The sequence below is a fragment of the Manis javanica genome, chromosome 3, assembly GCF_040802235.1.
Source record: "Manis javanica isolate MJ-LG chromosome 3, MJ_LKY, whole genome shotgun sequence".
Lineage (NCBI taxonomy): Eukaryota > Metazoa > Chordata > Mammalia > Pholidota > Manidae > Manis > Manis javanica.
The window spans coordinates 58685107-58705001 of record NC_133158.1 but is presented as its reverse complement, the minus strand read 5'-3'; the positions used below and the strand labels follow the sequence as shown (position 1 = coordinate 58705001).

At 49.3% G+C, this 19895-nt stretch overlaps 1 protein-coding gene across 4 annotated transcripts in view; it reads right to left on the bottom strand.

Annotated features, from left to right (window-relative positions):
• The window catches only part of SEMA5B (semaphorin 5B), a 121169-nt gene that overhangs the window by 12469 nt on the left and 88805 nt on the right, over positions 1 to 19895 (bottom strand). For 3 of the 4 annotated variants that reach the window (XM_073231539.1, XM_073231537.1, XM_073231538.1), the window contains exons 4-11: positions 17874 to 17919; positions 8468 to 8530; positions 8012 to 8110; positions 7261 to 7474; positions 6292 to 6577; positions 3943 to 4078; positions 2556 to 2763; positions 2238 to 2445 (exon numbers count right to left, since the gene is read on the bottom strand). In XM_073231539.1, coding sequence (XP_073087640.1) covers positions 2238 to 2445; positions 2556 to 2763; positions 3943 to 4078; positions 6292 to 6577; positions 7261 to 7474; positions 8012 to 8110; positions 8468 to 8530; positions 17874 to 17919 — 1260 coding nt within the window. Of the gene's footprint in view, positions 1 to 2237; positions 2446 to 2555; positions 2764 to 3942; positions 4079 to 6291; positions 6578 to 7260; positions 7475 to 8011; positions 8111 to 8467; positions 8616 to 17873; positions 17920 to 19895 lie in introns of all 4 variants that reach the window. The other variant, XM_073231540.1, reaches the window with a different exon arrangement.

Sequence of the window (19895 nt, the reverse complement as noted above, 5' to 3'; positions counted from 1 at the left end):
CTCACATTTTACATGTTTAGATCTACCTGTAACTTTAGGCAGGATTTTTCACTCTATTCATCAAGATTATCCCAATCTCAAGAAACCAAATAGAATGAAAGTATCAGACCCCAAACTGACCTCTTTCTACCTTGCTGTTCCACCTGGCCATGCTATGTAACCTTCATGTCCCCTCTCTGCAGCACTGTGGGACTGGGGAAATGTCCCAGCATCCCCTTCATCTCGTCCCACTGTAGACCCTGTTACTTCATATCTGGCCAGGAGCCACACTAGTTCCTGCTGGCTGCTCATCTGCCCCATGACCATGCTGCTCACCACTTTGTGACTGATCTTTGTCAAACACCTAGTCACACTGCCTAGAACTTCACTCTCCAACTCCAAGACCACGTCATTGTCCACAGTCACAGGATTCAAGTCAAAAGGATTCAATCCCTTGGCATTCTCAGCTGGCCTCAGTGCGCTTCCCAGTCCCAGTCTCCACTCTGCTCTGACCCTGACTTCCTCTCAGGCCAAATAATCAATCAACTCTAGGATCATATGCAAGCCACTTTGTGTCTTGGGCTGGGCACGGTCCCCTGGTAGCGTACAAAAAATACAGGGACACTGGGTTTGCCTTCAGGGATTTACAACCTCTTAAACAATGAAGTCTATGTGAAAAGTTTAAGAACAACACAAGATATGGAGGACACGCTGTCCCAGATAGCCTGTGACTCATTGCCAACAGACTCTAGAGAGCCCAGGAGGCTGGAGGGCTCCTAAATGCATCTCTGGACATAACCAAGGAATAAGGACACTAGCTACCATTTACAACTCGCTGGACTAGGCACTTTATGAATATTATTCCCAACCCTTAGAATTCTGCCACAAGTAAATAGCCTTTGCTCTATCACAATTTCCCCCTCTTTTCCCAGTGAAAATGCTCAAAAGGTTAAGGAACTTGGTCATGATCATACAGCTGCTAGTAGATGATGGAGCTGAGTTGAAACTCCAGGTGTGTCCAATTCCACCACACAAGTCCCTCCTCTATACCCCACTGTCTCTCCCCACATGTCAGATACAGGCCAAAGCTTCTCTCCCCAACCAGACATCTAGAGCTCTGAGGTCAATGAAAAAATGCCAAGCCTATTTCATGTTGCTTCCCTCCTCTCTCACTGACGGTCCTGCAATGGCTTTGCGCATGGTAAAGCATAGTAAATGCTCAGTGTTTTGCTGATGGAGCTCTGTGCCGGGGCTGAGAGCTAGAGCGTCCACCTGCTGCCCTCCCCTCCCCCTCCCTCCTGCCACCCAGGGCCATCTAGCCTTCTTCTCTGCTCTCCAGCCTTCTGCCCAGCTCCCAGCACAGTCCACTGGGTTGCAGAATGACCCCTGGCAGCAGGGCTACCATTTGTCTCCCAAATCTCGAGGACAGATGGACCCAGCCAGGAGGTCTCTGTGTTGCAAAGGCCACAGGAGCCCTTGTGGCTAATGGCTCTGCCAGCGAAGGCAGCTTTTGATTATTTAAAAAATGAGGCAGTGCATCTCAGGGGAGCCTCATGTGTCAGAGTCTAAGATACATTTCCATTTGGCTTTGGAATAGGTTTTGTTTTCCCCTTAAATGCCAGTGTCGTTGCCAAGTCTGTGAATCCACTGGAAGCTAAGATATGGAGAGCTGATCTCAGAAGCAGTTGGGAAGGGAATGCAATGTCTCCATACGGTTCCTCACCTCCACCCCATCCAAGCCAGGCCTCTCTGCCTCTTCTAAGTCAGGAAGGAAGGAAAACAAACATTTGGGGCTGACTCAAAGCATCATCCCCCACCTGCCCCCACATCTGGGTATTAAGTGCCGTGGGTTCAGAGATAAAGACCTCTCTCTGAATGAAAGGGACTGAGAATAAATCAAGTAGGCTAGAGATGGCTGGCAGGCCCTAACTGTGGGGCTGACAACAGGGATAACAACAGCCACCATCATTTGCTAAGCACATACGTCCCCCAAGCAGTGATAAGTGGTCTATGTAGACTATCCCAATTAACCTTCACAAAACCCTCCAGACATTTTATGAAAACGAGACCAAGGTTCAGTGAGGTTAAGCGACTTGTCCAAAGGCAAACAACCAGAGACTGCCAGGACGCCACCCCAGGGCTACAGGACTCCAAAGCCCCGCCTTGGGCACCACCTCCGAAGTGCGATTGGCGGAGATCAGCCTGGGGAGGCTGGAGGCCCGCCTTCCGCGTCCCGCCCCGCGGCCGCGGCCGCTCACCCCTGGCTGCGGTAGGCGGTGCACCGCTCCAACGGGACACGCAGCACGCCGTCGCTCAGCCCCACGAAGAGCGCGCGGGCGCTGTGCAGGATGCGCAGACTGCGCAGGGGCGCGCGGCGCCCGGGGGGCAGCACTTGCAGTTCCTCCAGGTAGCAGCCGCGGAGGCTGCGGCTCGTCGTGGACAAGGCCTTCAGGATGGTGCCCGACTCTGGAGGGGCCAGACGAGAGTGGCTTTGAAGGTTCCGGAACCTCACAGCCCAGCCCCGGCTCCCCAAACCCCTCCCCACCAGGAGCCCAGGCTGGGCGGGGAGGGCTCACCTGTGCCTATGTAGAGCACGTGGTAGAGCGTGTCTTTGGCCTGCACAAGGTCCACCACGAGGTGTGAGAAGCGCACGCTGTCCTGCGTGACGCAGGGCTCGGGTGTCATTGGCTGCACTGCCTCGCTCATCAGGAACAGGCGCTGCGCGTCCTGCAGGCTGCGCTCCGTCAGGTTCCCGTTGGGGCCCACCTCAGGCAGGGTGCCGCACTGCCGCAGGGACGCGGGTCACGCGAGCCCAGCCACCCGGGCTGCAGCGATCCCCTTTCCTCCTCCCTCCTCATCCAACCCAGGGGGCCACAGGCAGACTCCGATTCTCCAATCCCCGCGCCCCACCCCCAACATCCCCACTGGGTCCCCTGCACCCACTTCCACGGATAGGTGCCTCTTTTTGGGTAACAAAATGAAAATGAGGCTGGGAAGATAGCGAAGGAGGGACTTGCAGCATTTGAATGAGGATAGGGAGATGAAAAGGGGGCTGGATTATCCAAAATCGCATTTGAGTGTGGCTAACAAAGTGTCCTGTGATTTTATGCTGTTGCCCCTCCCCCATGTTGTACCAAGCCCTGCCTCCCCCTCTCCAGTGCCCTCACCTGCTTGGAGTTCTTATGCCTTCTAAACCAAAACTGGAAGGCAACTTCCATTTATTGAGCACCTGCTACATTACAGGCATGGTGTCAGGTATATATCAACCCTGGCACATACCTCTGAGGAAGATGGTATTGTCCCTATCTGCTAGATAAGGGTGAAGAGACTGAAGGAGGGTGGGTGACTTGACCAAGGTCACCCAGAGAGAGGGCTAGATCTGGGTCAGGACTGTTCCACCGCATAGCAGAGGTCGTTCTGTGTTCCATACTGCCCCCTGGGCAGGAAGTTGGATTTGAAAGTCAGCCATTGGCAGCTTCCTGTGCCCCATAGCTTGTTCCCCCTTCTCCATCACAGCACTGGGGATGCTTACGTTGCCCGTGGCTGGGCCCTGACCTCTCCTGGCATTCACACTCTCCAGGCATCTGTACTCATGCTGGGTAGACCGCAAGCAAACTCCATCTAAAATTCCTGATTCTGGCCAGAAGCCTGTGAACGCTCCTCTGGTTTCCTAGGCTGAGAAGAGCTGAGGCCCCACCTTCCTGCCTCCCCAGAGGGGTGGAGTCACATTTGGAGATGGCTCCGTGCATGCTTCTTTGCTCCGTGTTCCCCACAACTTTCCCCTTCTTCTTTCACATCTTGGAGGTTACCCTCCACTTAAGGAACCATCTAGACCCCTTAGATGAGTGCAGACCAGCAGGGACAGGTTTTGTGTCTGTGCTGAACAGTTGGGAATCAGCTGATGGCCGCTAGTCTAGGGGAAGGCAGTGTGTGAGGAGAGGAAAAGGGGGCAAGAAGCTGTACCTGGAAATTGGGGATAGGGTTGGCGATGGGAAGCCAGGCAGCCCTGGGGTTCTCCTGGTAGCGAAATGGGCCGTTGAAAGCCTGGGAGATGGCACTGAGGTTGAAGGCGCACACAGCAGAGGCAGCGATGCTGTTTCTGAAAGGCAAGAGATGGTGGGTTGCTGCCCTTCCTGTGGGCATTCTTAAATCCCACAGCCAGCTGTCAAGTCATGGCATGGCACAGCTCCAAGGATTATTAAGCACCTGTGATGAGCCAGATGCCTTCCTCACCAAGGGGGTGCCTCAGAGGAGGAAACAAGGTCCTCACACTCTGGAAACCCTCTGAGAAGGGCCCACGGTGAGAAGCACAGGTGGGTCCTTCTGTGTGACTTGCTCATTCCCACCCCTTCTCCAGTGGGAGGCTCAAATAAAGTCAGTGCTTTTCAGACATTTTAGTCCATGGCCTACTTAAGAAATAGATTCTATATTACAGCTTAGTATAACACACATACACATCTGCAATGAATTTTCATGAAATAATACCCTACTAAATATATGCTGATACTTTTATTCCATTTTATTCTACTTAATTTTTCTTTTTTTAAAAGCTGGTTATCAAACCACAATTCACGCCACAGCCTATAACACCCTGAGCCAGATAACCTCTAAGACCTGCTCAGCCACAGAACCAGAGGTTTCTATGAGTTTGGTGTGAACGGTTCTGAGACGACAACACCACACCAAATGTTCCCAGTTCTGTTCTCTGTATTTAGTCCCTCTCCCACTGTGTCCGTTTCTGTCCCCTCTGCCTGTTGTCAGCCCCCACTGTCTCCTCCTGAGCTCTGCACAGTCCTCACTGGTGGTCTCCCTGCAGGCTGTCTGGTCTCCAATCCATTCTCCACACAGACTGCACATGTCCAGGTGCACATCCAAGCACGTCTCCGGCCTGCTCCAAGCCCCTCAGTGATTTCTCCTTACTATTGGGATACAGATCTACACCCTTAGAGCAGTCTACAAGGCTTCAGGACATAATCCTCCATGGTCCAGCCAGCTCTCTAGCCTCCTTGCCCTCTAGGCTCCTGCCATGCTGGTCTCTGCTCAGTTCCTCAAACATTTCTACCCACTCCAAAGCTTTGTGCATGTTGTTTTCTCAGGCTGCAAGGTTCCTCTCGCCTGGTTGATTCCCACTCATTCCAATAGATGTCACTTCCTACAGGAAACCTTCCCTGTTCACCACCCCTTCATACTGCCCTTTTCCTTTGCAGCATTTGTAACAGTTAAAACTGGGCATTTAATAACCACCCTCTCTGGAATGTAAGCTCTTTAAGGGCAGAGCCAGGTCTGCTCTTGCTGATTGGTACCCACATCATGGTATGCACACCTGGCATGGAGAAAGCACACAATACACAAATGGTTTACAATCCACACTAATGTTGTCATTTTCCCTGATGCCTCTCCAGTAGCTCCCGCCCCTTCCTCACAGCTGCCCACCTTCTGGTGCTGACTGCCAGGCTGGTCAGGAAGTCCCAGCTCTCAGCAACCAGCCTGTGTTGGCTGCACTGCTTGCGGGTCCCCGGCAAGGATGGCCTCTCTGCGCCTGCTTTTCAGCTTGCTGTCATCCCTGCCCAGCCCCTCAGACTGTCCTTCCTGCAGCTACCCTGGACCTCATCCAATTCCTGCTACCTGCGGCCAAGGTAAGCAAATGCTACTCTATGGCTCCCATGTTTCTAGTGTTCTTACAAAAGCCCTGCATCCTAGAATACAGATGTGTTCCTTGGTCTCTGCTGTGTATTCAGCCTTCTCTACATGCAAAGCACCTGACTGGGTCAGCCTTTACACGGGGAGGTGGTGGGAGGAAGGCCCTCATGAGCTCCCAGAGCGCTACCCTCCCTTACACCCAGGAAACAAAAGGGGCTCCCATTCCCAGTGCAGTACCTTCCAGTGCAGTCAGGATTGCCAGAAGACTGCTGGTTAGGGTTAGCAGGACCATGGAGTCCTGAGGTTGGAGGAGACCATCAGAGAAGGACCAGCTCTGAGCCTGCCTGTCGAGGGCTGCTACTGGGCCCTCCGGGGCTACCACCCCTCATCTAGGCCAGGCTACTTCACTTTCAGCACCAGCTAGTTCTTCCTTCATTGAGTCAAAATCCAGCTCCTTTTACTGTCTTCATATCTGGCCTAGGCCTGCTCCTCACAGTGACCCAGAGTAAGTGCTTACCATCCCAGCAGCTAGACACAAAATCCTCAGGTGACCTGGGGCAGAAGGCATGAAAGCCCCCACTTTACAGAAAGAACCAAGGCCTCAGAAAGGGACTTGCCTGACCCCACTAGGCTGCAAGGTCACAGACAAGGTAGCAGAGAGCAGGGACTCACACGTTGGTGGTGAAGACCCCGTAGATGAGGTCCTGCTCGGGCAGGTGGAAGGCACTCTGCAGCTCGTTGTAGTAGAAGGGGACCTCGCCAGGGCGGGAGCAGTTGAGCCGGGCCTTCATGAATGTGGTCCATGTGTCCTCCAGCAGGAAGCGGCCCCCCACGTCATTCTTGCACACTCGGGCCACCCGAGAATACACGGTGCGCCCACAGTCATGCTCCACGGCGTTCTCCCGCAGGAAGAAGTATGCAAACAGCCCAATATCATAGGCCGCCACAAAGTTTGGTTCTGGCAGGCAGAGAGGGGAAAGAAGCGGATTGGGCCAGGACGAAGGGGGCAGAGTCAGGACTACGTGACTATTTCCATTTTCCCAGATGGGCATCCTGACACCCTGCCATTCCCCGACTGCATCACAGATTGGTGACCTGGGGGCTATAACTAACCCTGTTCTCACCTCCAATGCAAAATGCAGTTGTAATAATAGTTAACATGTATTACTGGACACTCACTGTGTACCAGACACTGTTATAAGTACTTTATATGGTCCTCTTACCAACCTACGAGGTAAGTACTATGCTATGATTAGCCCCATATCACAGATGAGGACACTGTGGGACGCGGAGGCCAAGTACTTGCTTGGCCAGTACTGGTCAGTGGAGAAGTAGGGCTTTAACCCCAAGGGACAGCAAACTCATACCACCCTCCCCAATCTCTTCTTTTCCAAAACCTTTTCTCCTAGTCAATTCCTAACTCTTTCTCTCCCCATAGTCCTCAGGGCATCTGTGATTTCAGCCGGGGTCCATCTCTGACATGCTATGGTTCTTGGCAAACATTTGCCTCACTCTGGGCCTCTTGATGAAGCCAGTGTGAGCCCTTTTGGAGGTTGGGCAGGAAGAAGGATTGATGGGGGTTAGGGCGAGCTGGCTGGGTCCATACCAAGGGAACCTCCCCCGGGGGCTCTGCCTTCTTACCATTGAGCCACTTGGAGTTATACTGGGCAGTGCGAAGTGGTGGCCCACTACCCAGGCTGCGGTAGATGGCAGGGTCCCGGCCTGAGAAGTCGATGACCGTGGCTGCATAGAGCTCCCCCTGGGAGGAGACGACAGCGGTGGAGTTGTGGCGCGGGTCATAGGGGCAGCGGGCCACACCGTTGATCTTCTCCACAGTCCGGCTGAGGTTCCCCACCTGGGGACAACGGGAGATGAGGGCACATTTCCAGGAGATCCAGGGACTGCCTGTTCTTTCCACCCTGGAGTTTTACCTCCTGGGCCACCGTCTCCCTCCCCGTCAGGCCTTCTCCTCAAGGCCCTCCCCACAGGCCCTCTGAGGGAGCTGCCATCACGGAGGTGGGAGGTTGTACCAGAAGCTTCATCTGCCTCTGGCCCTGTCCCCACACCCTCCCCGCAACCCGTTAGGACTCTATAGTAAGGCTGACTCATACCGTACAGGAGGGAGACTTGGTTAAATTTGAATTTTGGATGAACAATGAGTAATTTCTTAGTATAAATATGTCCCAAATCTTGCACAGGACATACTTTTGCTAAAATACCATTTGTTGTTTACCTGAAATTCAATCAGATTGGGTATCCTTTTTTGTTTTTGTCTTTGGGTTTTGTTTGGTTTTGTTTTTTGCTGAATTTGGCAGCTCCACTCCAAGGCTGTGCTTGGGTGAGAGAACCTCTTGGGGCCCCTTCTGTCTGCCCCCCAGCGAGCGGCCCCCACCTGTCTGCTGGAGCACACCGGGGAGAAGGCGTTGGTCCCACACAGGAACACTTTCCGGCCGGCGACAATCAGGACTCGCACGTAGTTCTGACACTCCTCCTGAAGCACAGGAAAGTGAGAGAGGGACAAGCTCTCCAGATGCAGCGCTGGGGGTCTTTCCTTCACACCACTGCACCACACACATTCAGAGCATCGCCCTCTGCCCCAGATCCCCCCTGCTCCAAAGTTCAGGTTGCACCTGCGGACATCCGTCCCCACAACCCCTCCCTCCCCGGCCGGCTCTCCACATCACTGCCCACTCAGATGCTTGGGGCAGCATCCTCACCTGCACCAGGAGGCCCATGCAGCCTGGCTGCACCTCTCATACAGGCGGCCTCAAGCCCACATGGTGCCCCTCCTTCCCAGAAACCACAAGCCTCCTATCCACCAGGACCCTGGACCACCAAGGCCACATACCTCAGTCTTCCCTTTGCTTTGGCAGGAGCGGCGTGTGTCCTCGTTGGAGGCCCACTCTGTGGCCTGTGGGAGGAGCACACGGACATCACAAGGCTGTGCCACTCGCTGCTGGGGCAGGCAGCAGCCAGGGGCCTCAGTGGGCAGGAAGCTGGGGAGGGTCAACAACAGCCCTCAGGGTACACGTTCCTCTCACTGAACCCACGCGGTACCAGAAGGCTGCTGCATCACCTTACCCGAGACCTTTAAGGAATGGGTGCCCCTCAGATCCAGCAAAGGCTATGTGTTTTTCCTCTTTACCCCATTGTCTCAAGGACGTAGGACTTCTCTTTCGTAATTTCTACCCCCTCCTTCCAACTCTGTGCTGTCTGCTTCCCTGTAGCATCACTCATGTTCTATCATCAGGTATACAGCTTCCACCCAGGGACCCAGAGGATCCCATGTTCCAAGTGCCCACGGCATTAGGAGAGGGCTATTCCCACCTAGGATGGCCTCTTCTCCTGCATCTCTTCTGCCTTTACTCTCTGACACCTAAGAGCAGCTGGAGGGAGGAATAATATCCTTCATGTCCAGGCAATATCAACAGGCATGGTGTGTGGCACATTACATATTTATGGGCCACATAGTAAACATGAACTGCCTACCTGTTGTGGAAGAGGAAGCCCCAAGCAAGCACCTCTCCCATCCAAACAGGGAAAAAAAACCCACCTGCTTTTAATTTCTAACAAAGCTCCTTCTAGCCACGATGTCACTGCTGCAGAGCTTCAGGGGCTGGGGTGTGGGAGGGGACGTGGGGTGCAAGGAGAGGGAGCAACAGGCTGCTCTCTGCTCTCCCCAGGATGGCTGCTTTGGGAGGCAGGAGAGGACTGACTTGCACAGACCCTGGATTCAGGAGCTGGCTGACAAGTTTGGTCAAACCTCTATCAGACCTACGTGCAGGCTGGGCTCTACTTGCCAGCCCAGGCCTGGAGCTCAGGTCTTTGCTTCCAGGCCTCACAGAGGGCAAATAACCCCTGGCATCTGGCCACAGAGCCACAGGGTTCATCTGGACAGGAACGGTGGAGCCACTGTCACAGCCAGGACCCCATCAACTCTGGGGCTGAGCCTCCTGTGAGAGGAGAGAGGGACATACAACAAGCAACTTCAGAGCCTCAGGGGCAGAAAAGAGCAATGACCCACACACTCTGCGGATGTCTGGGCCTAAAGCTTTGGACAGTGGGTGGCTACAAGGGTTACTGTGAAGACAAAGGGGCCTTTGGGTTCCTGAGCATGGGGGCACTTTGAAGAAGTCAGCCTTGTTCTAAGGGGGTGGGAATCCCATTGGATGGAGACAGAGCTGTACAATTAAAAGGTGTTAGGCAGTTACACTGAACTGAACCCTGGAACAGGCACTATGTCAGAGACTTTATACACCTCTCTCTTTGATCCTCACCACAGCCAGTGAAACATCAGCCTTTTGCTCCTTTTATAGGTGAATAAAATGAAACTCAGAAAGGTTGAGCAATTTGCCCAAGGTCACAAAGCTAGTGATCAACAAACCCCAGGTGTAAACCCGGACCACTGACACCAGAGCTAAGCTGTTCCTTCTCGTAGCCTGTCACGGTGAACAGATTTCTGAAACCAAAAGTTAGAACATATGGCTGAAAAGCATATGTGTATTTATAATGATAACAGCACAGAACAGGCTTGTTTGTGTCATTTTATTTATTTTTAAAATTATTTTTATAAAAGTAATGATGCACAGAGTTGAAAAAGATAAATAGTATGAAAAAACTTCTTAAAAAACCTCCAGCAACTCACTCCTCCCACAACCCACACAATTTCCCAAAGACAACTTCTTCCAATTCTTTTAGCTATTTCTCTGTGTTTTTTGTTCAATTTCTGAAGAATGCTTATGCCTGTCTTCACCTTCTGACGTCCTGTTATGGAGGTGAGGATTTTTCCCATGAGATCTATCCCATCCTCCCATCCCAAAGCAAAAATACGTTTCTCCTGTCTCTACCCTCCCATTATAATTACGTAATATTAATTATTTAATGTTTTTGCTATTTTAGGCAAAGTTACACTGAGTGTAAAAATTAAGTAAAATAATTTCTTACTATTTTAAGTTAAAATCAACATTGGTATTATTATAAATATGTAAAAATTGTTCAATCCTGCCAACCAGTACCCCAGATTTCACTGAATGTAAGACACCATCAATTGTAATATGAACCACTAGGAAAGACAACATGCGGTCAAACTCCTTTATTACTTAAATTTTTAATGTAAACTTACAGAAAGTACTTTTATTTTGACATATATTTTTTATCATATACCAATTTTGTGCATACAAAAAAAAATGTCAGCAAAACTAGTTAGTATTTTTAAACCTTCAAATTCAGAGTTCACCTCTTTGGAATCACTTTTCAGTTATCAGTGCTTGTTTCCTGTTGTGTTGTTTGTTTGCTTGCTTGTTTCAGAGTATCCTTTTTTTGAACCACTCCAGGTTTCAGTGATGCAGCAATTCTCACAGGGTGCTCCACTCTGGTTTCCAGAGTATTCTTCCAAGCTATTGACCCTATTCTGAAAGTTTGGATGCTGGCACCTTCTTGATTTTGCCAGAAGGTCTCTGCAGAAGGTTTTCAGACAAACCAGGACTCAGAGTCCTTCTTTATATGATCCTAAAATGGTTTGTGGACTGAAATGTTAATGTTGTCACATCAGAAATGCCAGGAAAAATGACCAAGTTCACACCTGAGCCAGCAATGGCAACTCCACCAGGATAGCAGCCTGGACAACAGACAGTAAGATGCCTTCAACAGAATGATGTGGCGGCCTGATTTCAGACTCATTAAAATGTGAAGACCTGTGCAACTGAAAATCACTGAAATATGCCTGTTCTAATGAGCTTTCCTTTCTTGGTCAGCTTCTTGGTTTTCCTGGACTAATTGTCTTGATTTTCTTCATTTGCTTGTTTTGTAGTGTACTTATCATTAATTTTTCCCAAATGCCCAACAGGTGCTACAAATCCCTCTCAGCATCACCTGCTAACTTTGTACACACAAATGGTCAGATAATCTGTTCCCATCTTCTTCCACCTTCCCCAATCTCTAGCCTCTTTGCCCCAGCAGGGACTGGTTTCTCTTGAGGCCTCCTGCTTGGCTAATTAAACTGGAGCTTACCTTCTTTCCTCTCCTGTTTGCTGAATCCCATGTTTCCCACTTTCTTGATTTACTAGCTTATTTTGATGGAACACATCTTCAGTATCTTCCAAAGAAAAGGAATAAATATGGTAGAGCAATTTAAAAAAATTCTTGCATGCTCCATTCATTCTATCTTCACACTTGATTGATAGTTTTGATATAGAATTCTAGGTTGAAAATCATTTTCACTGAGAATTTTAAAGGCATTTCTTCCTCCGTTGTCTTCTAGATTCCAGTGTTGCTATGGAGAATGTCTGATGTAATTCTTATTCCCCGTATTTTGTAGTGACCATTGTCTTTTTTTTTTTCTCTTTAGGCTCAAAAATGTTTTAGCATCGTCTCTTTAATAACACTATCCTCATTTCACACTGATATGCCTGAATGCAGGTCTGTTTCAGGAACTCATTCAGCCCTTTCAGTGTGAAGACTCATCCTCTGTTTTGGCAAATGCTCTTATGTTGTTTCTTCCTCAATGTCTTCCTCACCTTCTCCTCTGTTCTCTCTTTTGTAGCTCTTATTAATCCAATCAACTGCTGGCCCCTGTGCATTGATCCTCTGTGCAGTTTTCTGTTATTTCTCTCCTGTTTTTCATTTCTTGTTTTTTTATTGGTGCCCTAATTTCTGGGAAATTTTTCTTCCACTTTATCTTCTAGTTCTTTCATTCAATTTTTATTTCCCCAATCACATTTTTAATTTCCATGTTTTTAATTTATTATTTTATAAACAAAATATATTTTTATATCTCAGAAGATTCTAATTGGTTTTTTTCCTAAGTACTTCTTTGTATATGTTTTCTTGTATTTCTTTCATTGTTCTTGTTTCTTAAAGCTTCTTTCATTCTGTGTGCTTCTTTGTCTTGATCTTTTTCTTTTAGTTTAGAGGCTCTTGTCAAATGTCTGTTGATTTTTGGCTATTTGGTAAAATTTAAAAATAAATCACTAATCATTTCCCACTGAAAGGAACTATAGCCTCTTAAAGAAATGGCTGTTTCCAGGCTTGTGGTTTGGAAATGTACAAGGTGAGCCTGGAACATCTACTCACACCAAACAGCAAGGGTGCAATCAAAGAAGACCAGGGTTATCATGTAAAAGAACCCAGGTGTCAACTTGAAACAGCCTCCCACTTGCAAAAGATGGGATAGTTATGAATGATAACTGCAATGGATTGAACACATCAACAATGTTTAAAGGAATGAGACTATAATAATAATAATAATAAAAGAATAAAATTAGTTGATCATGATTGATAGATACTAGCAGACCAGCTCATTATTTGAAAACTGGTAAATAAAAACAGAGTATCAAACATTTATCCTGCATTTTCTATAGAACTGTATCATTGGATAACCAATAATAGATGAGGAGAAGTTTCTCTTTGTAGGAGTCCAGCTAACATTGCAACACCTAAAGAATTAATGCATCTGGGAAACAATTATCAATGGCTGTTAACACACACACACACACAGAAAACCAGATATTATGGACCTCCTAAAAAAATAATATAATAACACCTATGAAGCAATCTTGCTGGAATTGAAACTGAATAAATTCTTTAGATCTAATTAGAGGAACGTGTTAAGTTATACCACTTAGATTGCAATCAGCAGAGTCCAGACTGTGAGAAATGCTACAGAACAAATGACCAAGTTTCTTCACTAAGTAAAGTGCACAAAGAAAGAAAGAGGAGCAACATTGCTGTAGCCCCATACCCCATTAAGTGTCTTTCACCTTTCTTGCAGTCTCCAAATTTGGAGCCTTACCAGTTGGATCTTTAAAGGGTCTCAGGGTCTCTTTGGGAGAGATAAAATGGGGGAAGAGGTTGTTGTGTGGGATGGGACAGGAGACCTGGGTTCCAACCTCTCTAATCAGACAATTTCAACCATTTCCCCTTTTAGCCTTGTACCTCATCATCACATTCCACAATACGCAACACCCCAATTTCTGAGCCTTTCTGGGGAGTTGGCTTGCTTCTGTGCCATATCTTTCTTTCGTCAAAAAGAAAACCACCGGCCCAAAATGGACTTATGCTAGGCCAAGTCACCAAACGGCGGGGTTAATACCTCACCTAACTGCAGTTGCAACACCCACCCCCCTGACCTGCCCCTAAAAATGTCATCTTAGTCAGTCAGGAATTTTCTGGTCAGCACCAATGATATAATCTGTCACATAGGCTGACTGCATCTCCCAAAAGACGAGGTCATCTGCATGATAAGACCCCCTGCTCTTCCCTCTGAAGGAAAGTGACCTGGCCTGAAAGAATCCTTTTTTTTCTTCACTGCTAATAACTTCTTGTCTCACCCTCCTTCCTATAAACACCTTCCATTTGTACAACTCCTCAGAGCATCACTCTACTTGCTAGATACATGAATTGCTTAATAGTCAATTAAATCTTCAAATTTCTCAGTTAAATTTTGTGTTTCTTTTAACACTCTATAAGCTGTTCTGCTTTGCTAAATCGGTTATGATTGCTCCATCAACTTTCCATCTCCCCAGAAGGCATTTAATCTCTTCTCCACTGATGTCTCTTGCTCTCTCTGTCACTGAGGAGTCATAGCTCGAAAAGTTTTTCACTATCCTTTTAGTGGGGTTTCATAAGGAGGGGAGATAGACCTGTATTATCAATCTGTCACACATAATGGTTCACACTAGGACTATCCTAGAAATTCCAGGATGGTAACCACTAGTTACAGATAACTGCATGGTTTTCTGCTATGGGAGAGGGCAGGTGAGACAGCCATGAACTGATAATCCTGTAGGCTCAGCAATCCCTGGACACCAGAGACAACAGCTGAACATTAAAATATCTTATGAGCAGTAAGTCCACCAGCAAGGAGTTTAGACTTTAAACAACTCTAGAGCTGCCAGACAAGCTTGTAGAATGTGGTGATAACTGGAAGAGAGCTCAGAATCAGCCGCACGGCCTGCCCAGACCCAGACAAAGCCCCGTGTGTGTCCTGATGCGTATGTGCAGAACAGGCCCCATTTCTGTGCTGGCAGGACATCTGGCTGCCCAAGATCATAAATCCATTGCAATTCGGCCTCCAGCCACATTATCTCCTGGCACTGCTCTGGCAATGGTTGCTCATGAGCTCCGAGTTGCCAAATCCAAGTTAGTTCATCACATGGCAGCTCCCTGACACTGTTGACATTCGCCATCTTTTCTTTCCCCAAACCCATTTATTAAGTGATACTGATAGATAACCATCACAGGTGAGCTGATTTGATTTCCTCCCCCCTGTCCCCCCCCCCACACCCCTACCCCTACATTTCCCTCCCTTTATTTCCTGGAGAGCTGAGAAGGGGTTGGGGGGTGGAGGAGCTCGATTTTCCTTAGGGAGTACTAGTTTACCCAAATTGTTTACTAGGGTTTAGGTACTTAAAAGTCCCCTTAATGAGCCCTGGTTTGCATAAACTGTTTGCACCTAGATTATTCTTTAAGGGATGTTAATTATTTAAACTATTGATAAAGCATCAGTTTAAAGTTTGGTTGGATCATTCCCTGGGGCTAGTGGCAGGATCAGTGGGCTGTAATGGAGACTACAGCAGTGTGTGTCCCAGGCAGCATGCAGAGTGAGGGAAGCTGGGCTGGGGGCCCGGGCCCCGCCTCCTCCATCCTCAAATATTGCAGCTCCTGTTTAGCGTTTGGTTGCTGTGAGCCACTGATCGTAGATGCTGTGGACTGAAAGCTTATACACCCACGGCAGTAGAGGGCGCTTGCTGAAGTTGAGCTTTTATAATCAAAAGTCAGGGCTTTCTCCCCAGGCTGGAAGACAGACCAGGTAACTACAGGCAGAGGTCTGCCCCGAGCCTAGTGGAGGGAATGCTGGGCAGCTCACTCCAGCTCGTCTCCCATTCTCTCCTTTGTGGCCGGATGGTACCACCTCCGGTGGGGAAGTGGATATTAAAATGTATTTATTTTTCTCCATAGTTCTATCACAGAGAATCCAGTCTGAACTCCTGACACCAAGCCTGAAGAGACACTCTGGGAAGGTGTAAAACCAATTCCTCGTGTGCTTATGGCTGGTTTGCGTGGCTCTTTAGAGAACCGCCTGAAGCTGCGTCCAGCCCCAGCGTGAGTTACGGAGCTGGCATAAGATATCTTCCCATGGCTGAGACCAGATCAGCATGGAGCGGATGAACCAAAAGCCAGGCCTCATCATCAAGCCACAGTCCAAACATCTGATTAGGTATGGGACTGGGACCTGCAGGCAGCTGTCGGCCACACCTGGGGAAGCAGCATCTACAGGAAAGGCTTTCTTGGCAGCCTAGAGCAGTGGCTCCTAAATCTGGCTGCACATTGGCATCATGCAGCAGTTTTAAATATCCCTGTGCTTTGCTGCACCCCAGACTGATTAAGTCATTATCTCTGAGGGTAGGACCCAAATATCAGTGTTTTCAAAGCTAGCTTGAGGATTCTAGTGGACAACCAAGGGGCAACCACTGCTCGCTTCAGACCAGCTCCATTCCTACTGTTTCATGCTGCCCAGCTGGACAGGCAGAAACCTAGATGGCACCCCTCTACTCAAAGTCTTTGCTAAGCTGTCCAGGGCTACCAGCTTCCCTCGCTCCAGGGGTCCCCTTCACACAGAACACAGGGCTCCTGGGTGCTCCCTGGGGCTGTGTGATGCTGTGACGCTATGTGACTCTCCCGCCTGCAGGTCTCTTCCTCTGTCTCCTCTCCATCCCATTCTACTGCCTTAGTTCCGTTCCCCCATCACTCACCCAGATGATGGCAGCTACCTCTGCTTCGGCTCCACTACTAATCCATTCTCTGCACTGAGCCTGGTGATCTAAACACCAGATCTGTTCATGCTGCTTCAGTGCTCAGAACACTTCCGTGAGCCCCCATTGTCTTCAAAATAAAACATGGCCCCTCTCCTCAGCAGTGAAGACCCTCTGTGAATGGCCTCTCTGTCTGATTCCCCTTTGAACATCAAATGCCTAGTACCATGCCTAGGACTGGACCTGGCCTTTAGTAGGCAGGAATCTGCCCCAAGCCTAGTGGAGCCTATGATGTTTATCGGGTGGGTGGGTAGGTGGGTGGATGGATGGATGGATGTGCAGGTTCACTGGTAAGGGTGCAGACAGAAGGACAGGTGGGTCAATAAATGGATGAATTGCATTTTTTTTCAATTTTCCCTAGGTCTCCTGGACCTCCTTTTGATGGTTAGGCCTTTTCTGCTCCCCCATACCTCCCCTCTGGCAACCAGCTGCAGGAGCCCCTGGGGGTGAAGACCCAGGTACAGCTAGAAGAAAACAGACCAGAATGTCACCACAGTTCTCCAAGGCCTCCCTTTCCCCAACTGCCCTTTGCAGTGAAATCCTATATCGAACAGCCCAGTGCCTGACTGCCTCCTCATACCGCTGTGTAGTTAGGCTGTATGCATTACTGACCATCTTCCCCTGGCTCTACTGTGAGCCCTGCAGGTCAGAGATTCTGCCTGTCTCACGGCCCATCTGCCTCCAGCTCAGTTCTGATGCATAAGTGCTCAATGAACGCTTGACCATTGGGCAGCCAGCAAGCCTCTAGACACGAGAACTGAGGCTTTCTCTGCACTGAAGAAGAGACGGCCTTCCTTTCTCTAGATTGTTCAGCCTCTACAGAAATGGTTTGGCATCTGTTTCGCAATCTGGGATAAATGTTCTGGATCAAAGAGTCCCGTTAAAATGCCTGCTAGAGCACTTAGGGAATTATGCCTGGAAGTCCTGGTTGGCAGCAGATAATAAATCAGTCACTGCTCAGTGAAAACGCTGAGTTAGAATGGCATCACTCAGGCCAGGCTGAGGAAGGGGCCAGGGACACCCTTTCCCTTGAGGCCTAAAGTCAGAGACCCTCCTGTGGATTCAGAATGACCAACCGACCCAGGGTGCCCTGTACTCTCCCACTTCTAACACTGAAAGCCCTGCATCCTGGAACCCCTCAGTCCCGAGCAAGCAGGGACAGTTGGGCACTCTCCCCCTGCTCTCTCCCTCCTGCAGCAGGTCCTCTGCACAGAGCAGGAACCCCCTGTGTACCTCCATGTTTATGTGGCCTCATCCCACTTCCAGTCACCTTCCCGGCAGTCAGCTCGGTAGCCAGTGTGACTCACAGGCAGAGAAAAGAGCACGGGGCTCCTGTTTTCAACCATCAGGACTTAATCGTGCATCTTGCTCCTTGTGTAGCCCTGGCCCCAGCTCCCAGATTCAGGGATTACAGAGAAGGGAAAGGAAGAGAAATACATGTACCTGAAGGAGGGAGACATTGGCAAGGCTGAGTCTGAAGAGATAATTCCTGTGAAAACAGAAACAGAAATTTTAAGTCACGCTGGTTCTGCTGACAGGTCTCAGGTGCTTCCTGGCTCCTGCCTCATGGGGTACGAGGACTGGGTGCTGACTGCAGAGGGCTCATGGTGGGCTGACCCTCATTAGTTCATTTAATCTTCACAGCAACCCTGGGATTGGAGAGAGAAAATGCTATTTTACAGATGAGTAAGCAAGCTGGGTAAATGGCCCAAGTCAGAGGGATAGTAAGTGAAGGAGTTGGAATTAAACCTGAGGCATGTCCACTCCCAGCACCCACACTGTTGCTGCTCCCTGGCCGTCCTGGCAGGCCCAGGGAGGATATCCACACAAACCTCTGCAGCCACGGGGCCTATCTCTGTTAACCCTAAAGCCTCAGGGAGCTCTCACAGAGACCCAGACAGGCCATCTTTCTCCTCTCACCTTCCACCCTGACCCACTCCCATCCTCAAACAGGCTGCCATCACTCCTGGCTCCACACCTTGGTCCCTTGCTTCCTTGTCCTACCTGCTTCCTTGTCTCCTTTCGGGTGTCCTGCAGTCAGTGACTCTGGCTCTGACCTTTCTGTGAGCACCTTCCTGAACCACCTTGTCTCCTGGCCAAACTGTCTCCTGTACCACCTCATGACTCCTCTCCCTGGCAGTCCAGCCTGCCCAGGGCTGCCAGACTCAAATTTCTCAGATACCATTCTGATCGTATCAGCCCACTGCTCTAAAACCTTAACTAAGGAAACATCTGTCCACACAAAAGTCTGCATACAGATGTTCACTGCAGCTTTATTCATAACTGTCCAAACTTGAGCCAACCAAGACGTCCTTTAACAGGTGAGTGGATGAACTGTGGCCCATCCAGACAATGGGACATTATTCCATGCTAAAAAGAAATGAGCAATCGAGACATGAAAGGACATGGAAGAAACTTAAATGTATATAACTGAATGAAAGAAGCCAGTCTGAAAAGGCTACTTAATCTATGATTCCAATAGGTGACATTCTGGAAAAGGCAAAATTGTGGAGACAGTGAAAGGATCAGTGGTTGCCAGGGGCTCGGGGGGCAGGGGGGGACAAGTAGGTGGAGCACAGTAGATTGTTAGGGTGTACAACCAAGGGACCATCATATAAACTCTGGGCTCTGGGTGATAACAATGTGTCAGTGTAGGTCCTTTAATTGCCACAAATGTACCACTTTGGTGGGGATGGTGATGCGGGGGAGGCAATGGCTGTGTGGGGATAGGAGGCATATGGGAAACCTCCATACCTTCCCATCAAGTTTGCTGTGAACCTAAAACTGCTCTAAAAAAAAAATAAAGTCTTAATTTAAAAAAAAACCTTAAATAATGATGAGGATACCACTACTACTACTATTAGCTCCCTGTTGAGCACCCACGGTGTCAGGCACTGCTGAAGTGGCTTTGCCTTGACTCTGGGATGGACTTGGAGGGTGGCAGGCCCCCTGGTTGGAGTGCCGCACAAAAGGGATTGCAGGTCACAGAGAAGACCCTATGGCAGGAGCACGGCAGCACAGCTACTTGCTGGGGGCCTTCTGAGCCCAGCGCCTGCATCTGTAACATGGAGAAACTAAGGCCTATCGTCCTCATTTCACAGGGCTGCAGAGAAGGGGAACGGTGTGGTGCATGTTAGAAGTCTTTATTAATGTCAAGCAGATGTAAAGTCTTGGTTTTCTCTAAAAATGTTCTTGTTTTCCTTCTTACATCTTTTGGCCACTCCTCTTTTGGTTCCTGAAGTTTTCAGGCATAATTGCTTTAGAAAGCTCTGGCCTGACTCAGCTGTGCTGTGGAGAGAACTGAGGGGAAAGGCGGTAGACGGGCCAAGAAAAGGAGGAGGCCAGCCGGACGCATCCAGGGGCCTGAAGGAGACACCTCAGGCTGAGGACTTCTCTCCCCAGCTCTGGCTCCAGGCGCAGACCCTACTTAGTTTTTTTGCTGCCCTGGGGCCTGGGTGGGGCTTA